We start from the raw sequence: 7,639 nt of genomic DNA, 5'->3' as shown, positions 1-7,639 counted from the left end.
GGACACGATGTTTCTGGTTCTACGTGATCAACGCTAGTATCCAGTTACAGATTACTGTTGTTTCCTACATTTATGTAAACGAACATGAAATAACCAAATGTATCAAACTCCATCGTTACCCAAAGAGTAATTTCTTCTTCTTTAAGGGCTGCCTCTGTTGTTTCTGTGACTTGGCTGCCACCTGATCACATGTCTACATGCAGTGATGTCCTGCAGCTGGTAGACTGTCGCTAAATAAACCAGTACAAACACCATCTACACCAGAATAGAGACCATCAACACCTGTGTTGTTACCAACTACACCAATATGGATACTAACTACACCAGTATAGAGATCATCTAGACCAGTATTATTACCAACTTAACCACTACAGACACAGTTTACACCAGTATTGATTCTAACTACATCAGTATAAAGACCATCAACACCAGTATACAGACCATCAACACCAGTACAGAGGTCAACTACATCAGTGTTTATGCTAACTACACCAGTATTGTTACAATCTTCACCAGTACAGATGAGCTACATCACATAAACGTGTGTTCCGGGTGTGCGTCTACCTGTGCAGGTGTGTTTACCTGAGGCGGCGTGTGTGTCGTCGCAGCGAGTGTGTGTGCGTGTCGTGGTGCGTCTCTAGGCTTTGGAGGGAGGGGCCTGGCGAGGAGGCGGGGCTTTCCAGAGCGTTGTCGCTGGCTGAGCGAATCAGGGAGCGAGGAGACGACAGGCCGTTCCCTGCGGTCGTCCTGGTAACGCCGACTCGGCGGCGCTTCGTGTAGGACGGAGTTTCTCTGAAGGGAACTACTTATACGCAAACACACCAAAACAGACACGCAAACACACGCAGAAAGTTAGCATACAACTGCTGCGATGCAACACAGACGCACAACCACGGACACACAAACACCATTTTAATGTGTTTAAACTCACCAACGTCAGAAGTTTTGTGGATCTTGATGATTTCTGCCAAATCAAAGTTCCCAGCGATGATCGCCACCTACACAGACACACAACAGCAACACAAACGAGCTTTGTTCCTCATGAGTGAAATAAAACTGAAGGAAATTAGCCTCAATATGTTCCACAGGCTGTTTTTCCACCTGGTTTTATATTTAATCGTTTTAAGATGAAACAGCTCAGAATCACGTTGATGGACAATAAAAGTTGTTGTGAATTCAAGAGCTGCATTTGCATCACACAGACTTCAGTGATTTCAGGGATTTTATCACCAATTAATTACAAAATGTAAAATCAGCCTGAACATCTGGACCCTGCAGCTTCACCTCATTCTTCTTTAAAAACTGTTCAGACTCTGTCAGGTTCCACATGAATCATGAGGGAACAGAACTTTTCAGGTCCAGACTCTAATTCTCAGCTGGATTGAGGTCTGGACTCTGACTGGGCCTCCAGAACTTCACCTTGTTGTCTTCAAACCATCTCTGTGGAGCTTTGGCTGTTTGCTTCGGTTCATTGTCTTGATGGAAGACAAGTCTTCTCCACATCTCAGTTCTCCTGCAGACTGCATCAGGTTGTTGCTGCCACCACCGTGCTTCACAGTGAGGATGGTGTGTTTGTGATGATGTTCAGTGTTTGGTGTCCAACAAACATACGTCTAGTCTGATGGCAAAAAAGCTTTTGTTCTCATCAGACCAAAGAACCTTCTTCCAGGTGACTCCAGAGTCTCCACATGTCTTCTGCTGAACTCTAGTCCAGATTTCATCTGAGATTTTTCCAACAGAGTCTTTCTCTTTGTCTCCCATAAAGCTTTGATGGTGAAGAACAGACAGTTGAATGAACAGTCTCTCCATCTGAGCTGCTGAAGCTGGTAAGTCCTTCAGAGGAGTCATAGGAGTCTTGGTGGCCTCCTTCACTAGTCTCCTTCTCGTACCTCCTTTAGAGGAGTCATAGGAGTCTTGGTGGCCTCCTTCACTAGTCTCCTTCTTGCTCTGAGGACGTCCTGCTCTAGTCAGATCTACTCATGTTCCATAGTCCTTCCACTTCTTAATGATGGATTTTTCTGGACTCCAAGAGATGTTTTCTTGTATCGTCCCATGACTGATGCTTCTCAACAACCTTCTCACAGAGTTCTTGGAGGGTTCTTCAGTCTTCATGGTGTAGTTCTATCCAGGAGTTCTGATCCACCAGTGGTGGACCTTCCAGATACACGAGTCTTTATTCTACAATCACTGAGATCTTTACTTCACTGACTGTGAGACTTGTAGCACCAACTGACTAGAGCTGAGTTGAATTAGTGACTTTATGGAGGTGAACACTTATTAAATCACGTACAGTACGCTTCATATTTCTGGTTACTTGACATCACTTTGTAGAAATTAGTTGTTGCTTTGACATGAAAGAGTCTTCTTTGTAAATTCTGAATACTACTTCAGACTCTGTACTTACCTGTGGTTCCTGCAGCTCTGGTGTGTTGTAGTTTTTACCTGAAAAGCTGTCTGGTTGTTGTAGTTCTTGATGTCCTTGTTGGCTCCTCTGAACAGCAGCACTCTGGCGCAGCTGTCCTGCAAAACCGGCAGCAGCAGATGTTTCACTGACTCCAAACTTGACATGTAGATAAGAACACGCTACACGTGTGTGTGTGTGTGTTCTGTTGCGTGTTCAGTGTGTGTTACCTGGTTGTACAGAGCGCAGAGGTGCAGTGCGGTGTTTCCCGATGCATTCTGGGAACTCATGTCAGCGCCGTAGAACAGCAGGTGCTCCAAGTGCTGCACGTTACCATAGCGACAGGCCTGAACGCACACACATGCGCCCACACACACACACACGCACACACACACAAAATCATAATTGTACGGGGACTGAACTTGTCATCAGTGCAGGTAATCTGACTGTGTGTGTGTGTCACCTGGTGGATTTCCTGCCACCCGTTCTCATCAGTCATCCCTGTAACCATGACAACAAGAACTGTTTCAGCGCTCCACAAAAAAAAAAAAAAAAGTAGGAACAGAAAGTACAAACATGAAAACCGGATAACAGTCGTGGTGTTAGAACAGCGGCAGCCGGAGGTTTGACCCCGCCGAGCCTCCGTACCGATGGTGGCGTGATCCTGCAGCAGCAGCTCGCAGCAGTAGGGGGCGCCGCCCACCATGGCGGAGTGATACAGCGGCGTCAGGCCTCTGCTGTCCTTGTAGTCCGGAGATGCTCCGAGGTCCAGCAGCGTCTGAGGACCAGGACAGGAGGTCGGGTTTAACAGCGACCGCTCTCAGAGGCTCATGCATCTGCTCGGTGGTGTTTGCTCACCGTGAGGGCGGCGCTGTTCCTGCAGAGCACGGCCCGGTGCAGCGCCGTGATGCCGTCCCGGGTCCGGAAGTCCAGGTGAGCTCCTCCACTGCGAAGCACCTTGATGAGCTCACAGCTTTCCTCCAGCTGCACAGCCAGAGTCAGAGGACACTCTGAACACAGAGAGACGCCAGATTCAAATCCTGAACAGCTCTGCATGAAGATAAACGCATTTCTGCATCCAAACTGTTCCTTAATGTTCTGTAGGTGGAACCTTGTTGTAAAGCTCCAGTAGAACAGTGTAAGATGTACTGTTAGAGGGTAGGATGTGCTCGTGAAGTCAGTAAATGTACCATAGACCAGCTGTAGTACCTGGTTGTTCCACCAGGTGGAGCCTCTCACTGTTTAATCCTGTAGAGACCAGAGGAGGCGTCACTCAGACTACAGCTCATGGTGGCAGCAGAGAGCATTGTGGGAGTTCAGCAGCAACGGGACCATGAAAGAGACTCTGAGGAGGTTCAGGACCTCCGACTAGAGGTTAAGTGTTTAAGACAAACTGGATCAACTGGGACAGAGTTTCTTGTGTCTCAGTAACATCTAACAGAACTAAGTTTACAGCTCAAGTCATGTGTAAAGTGAGTCTGTTAACCCTTTATGGATTGATGACACTGCTAGCAAACTGTCAGCAAATCCTGTTCTTAGCTCCGCCCAAGATGGCTGTGATTGGTTTAAAAAATACAAGCCAGTTATTTCCCTCTTTGATAATAAGGTCTGCTGTGTAGAAGGTCTGACTGTGCAAGACAGAGGTTGAGATAATCATCCTCAAACTCAGTCACAGTTTCACAGCTGTGAGGCCAAAACTGAACAACGTTGGGAGAATTTAGAAATACAACAAGCCTGTGTTTCCACCAGCAGGTCAAACTGAGGTCTGGAAAGCTGCAGCAGAAACCGATTACTTAACCTGAACTGTAAATTAGAGAGTAAATTACAGCCTTACACCAGTGAGTCAGGAGTCATTTTGATCTGAAACAAAGAGGTTTCAGTCATGAATCATCTGCGTTTGTGTTTCGGGCGACGTCCACTCTGACACATTTTCATTTTAAATGCTGTTTTAAACAGAAAATGATCTCCATCCAGATGAAACCGCTGAAGAAATAATCTCCGAGTTTATAACACACCTGAAAACACAAATGCTGGGTGTGTTGGGGTAAACATGGAGCAGGGGATTGGTGAGTTGTAGGAAAAGCTAAGCAGCCACAACAACAACCGGTAGACCAGCAATCGCCTGAACTGTACAGAAGCTGCTGCAACGACAACAAGATCAACAACAGCTGATCGCAAAACAGATCGGAAAAGAGTCACGTGATCGAAGAATCAGGGAACAACTAGCGACGGTTTAGACCCAATCAGGAGGCGAACATGTGCATCTGCATTAAAGAAATAAACTTTAGACAATGTTCGTACCCGACAGTCAACAGCATTAACAATCAATGACTGATTAACGGGTGTAAACCAGTAACAGCTACAGGAGTCTCTGTCATGGTCCCGTTGCTGATAAACTCCCACAATGCTCTCTGCTGCCACCATGAGCTGTAGTCTGAGTGTCGCCTCCTCTGATCTGTACAGGATTAAACAGTGAGAGGCTCCACCTGCTGGAACAACCAGGTACTACAGCTGGTCGACATTTACCAACATCATGACCTTTTTCTTTTTCTGCCTTTGTAAATGGTTAAACTGTTAACAGCAATTAATTGAGTCATTTTCAACATCTCTTGTCTGTGACTTTGGGATTTTTAAACGCCATCTGCTCGATACAACGAGGCTTTTAAAGTCGATTTGAATGCGATACACTGATTCAGTGAAGATCTCCTTGTGGTGTTTGAGCTGTTTGTTGTTGGGGTGGAACTTGAAAGCATCTGAGCGCCGTTTTGAGCTACAACAGATTTTAGTTTTTTAATCTGAAGAGAAAAAAACTCGTCTTTATGAGTCACTGAGCGCAGACTGATGTGAAAAATGCTAATTCGTGTATTTAAATAAAACTTACATCTTCTCTGCACAACAACAGCAACTTCATTCTTGGTTGAAACGTCTGTTTTTATTCTAATTGTGTTTATTTCGTACAGTAGATCTTTGTAAACGTACATTCTGTCACCGGTGAGTTTTGCTTCTTGTGGATAATTAAAGGACGTCTGAGTCGACTCACCTCCGCTGTCGGAGTCGTGGAAGTTGGGGTCCAGGCCTTTCTCCAGCCATTTGGACACCTTCTCCACGTTCTTCTGGTGCACATGTTCCATAAAGCGCTTCAGGTTGGCCTGAGAACGAACCGACACGAGGGCTGTTAGTGTGAGGAAGCAGCCGACTCTCCTCGTCGACCTTGGAGTTTTCTTTATTCAGCGTCGAGGTGATGAAACAAACGCCGCCACTTTTACTGATCCTTTTCATGCTGCTGTTTATCAGCAGATATACTGTAAACACACACATGCTTCCCTCGCTGGTTCGTCAGCGTTGCTATTTCTGCTCTTTTATTTGCTTAATATTCATTTAAACTCTTTAAACATTGAGTCGTTTTTGTTTTTTTTTTTTCCACTTGAGCTGCGGAACAACAAACCTTCCTGCCGCTGTGGCTCACAGTGGGAGAACCGTTACGCTGTTATAATTCTGCGTTATTATCTCCTTCAGCTCAGTGAGTTACGACTCTTGACAACAAAGCTGGTGTTCGTGAAGTGTTTTACCTTCGTGTGCAGCTTCGCCAGCTGCTTGTCGTCCACGTAGCTCTGCGTGTAAACTCTCCTCTTATAACGAAACTGTGCAGAAACAGACGCCGGCGGTTAGTTTACGCTAAAAAACAAACTTTATTTATGTGGAGCGTTTCTCACTGAAGGTGCAGATTGTTTAACAGAAACAAAAGTGATTAAAAAGACTAAAAGCATCCATAAAAAATGAACAAATCGAACCAGATTTTAAGCATTCATGAAAGTCTTTTGGATCGAAGTTTTGAAAAAGAGACTTAAAAGATGTTTTCGGCCTCTTCCGCCGAGCACCAACAGCCGAGCCTCGTTTAATGCTTTAAAGGTGATTTAGTAGAAATTAACAGCGTAAAATAAAAAGTACCGCATACGTCTTAATGCCAGTTAAATCTGAGGAGCAGCTCTGAATTATTACCTGATAAACTGAAGCTACGTGATGCTCGGACCGAGATCTGAGTCGAGTTGTGTGTTTTAATAAATCACAGCTGAAGTGTTTTACATGTTTTCTGTTTAACCCTCTGAACGCCAAACAGGCTTGGGCCGTTTGTGGTTCATTTATAAAGTCCTCTATGGAACCAGAACAACCATGAAGACGGAGAGAGAACTCAGAAATGTCTTCTGTCAGTTTGACACAGTTGGAAATTATTAAAACGGTTGAATATCTTTAATTATTTATGTAAAAAAATGTCAGTAGGTGTTAACGATAGCCACCTTAAATGTGAATTTGCTAACTGAGTTCTCCATCAGGACACTTTGGTTTGTTTCCATGTGTCAGTTTGTAGAAATGAAGCAGCTAAATTTAACAGTGGACAACGAGAAAAACTTGTCGGAAATTACTCGAAATGTGTCCAAAATAAGTCGTCATTTGTCCAAAGTGTCTCAAAAATCGTCCAAAAAATTATATTTCCTAAATGGCTAAAAAAGTGACTCATGACTCAAGAAAACATGTCGTCTCCTCGTCCTGCAGATGTTGAACTATCTCCATGTTTCCAGACTGTTCCTCCCTGCTCTGCTCATCAGCTGTAGAAAGATGTTCCACCATCAGATGTAGAAAGATGTTCCACCATCAGCTGGATGTATCTCCAACAACTGGCTCCTCTGTTCTCTGGTTCTGATCCGTGCTGCATTTATTCATTGATCCAGTTGGTTGGAGTTTCCTCTCAGTCTCTTAAGTCTTTGAGATGTCTTCGATTAAGAGACGCTACGAGCGAATAGTGTCAAAGTTTTAACTAATACCACTGAATCTTCTCCAGTTGATTCCTAACTTGTTTAAATATACAAATGAGGTGTTATTTGTGTAGAAATGTTTTTATTTTCTATCTTTTAAACCAGATGTAGCGACTGATCTGATGGAGAACTCAAAGATGTTCCGTACGCCTGAAAACATCTCCGGCTTTATCGTCTATTTTCCACTAAATGGAAACCTAATTTAATAAATGAACATCATGCTGTGTTGAAGGAGACTTTAAACTACCAGTCGAGAGCAGAAACTTTTCAGGAAAGTGTTTGTTGACGAAGTAAACCAGGTGAAAAGTATCTAAAAACCTGTCGGAGGGTTTTGGAGTTCAGAGGGTTGAAAAAGCAAAATTTGTGTTCTTGTGTTTAGGTTTGTGAGCCTTTACAAGCGTGTTTTCTCGCATGTTTGTCCTTTACA

The 7,639-nt window shown here is 44.2% G+C and overlaps 1 protein-coding gene across 5 annotated transcripts in view; it reads right to left on the bottom strand.

Annotated features, from left to right (window-relative positions):
* Positions 1-7,639, bottom strand: part of shank3b (SH3 and multiple ankyrin repeat domains 3b) — a 45,891-nt gene that overhangs the window by 13,197 nt on the left and 25,055 nt on the right. For 3 of the 5 annotated variants that reach the window (XM_008296440.1, XM_008296443.1, XM_008296444.1), the window contains 9 exons: positions 5,971-6,042; positions 5,442-5,550; positions 3,260-3,411; positions 3,050-3,179; positions 2,865-2,902; positions 2,632-2,748; positions 2,443-2,520; positions 932-998; positions 583-805 (listed from right to left, as the gene is read on the bottom strand). In XM_008296440.1, coding sequence (XP_008294662.1) covers positions 583-805; positions 932-998; positions 2,443-2,520; positions 2,632-2,748; positions 2,865-2,902; positions 3,050-3,179; positions 3,260-3,411; positions 5,442-5,550; positions 5,971-6,042 — 986 coding nt within the window. The remainder of the gene's footprint in view (positions 1-582; positions 806-931; positions 999-2,442; positions 2,521-2,631; positions 2,749-2,864; positions 2,903-3,049; positions 3,180-3,259; positions 3,412-5,441; positions 5,551-5,970; positions 6,043-7,639) is intronic. The other 2 variants (XM_008296442.1, XM_008296445.1) reach the window with 1 other exon arrangement.

This window comes from Stegastes partitus, unplaced genomic scaffold, assembly GCF_000690725.1.
Source record: "Stegastes partitus isolate 25-593 unplaced genomic scaffold, Stegastes_partitus-1.0.2 Scaffold1129, whole genome shotgun sequence".
NCBI classification, from domain to species: domain Eukaryota; kingdom Metazoa; phylum Chordata; class Actinopteri; family Pomacentridae; genus Stegastes; species Stegastes partitus.
The sequence above is the reverse complement of the archived record's forward strand: the minus strand, read 5'-3'. Positions and strand labels throughout refer to the sequence as shown.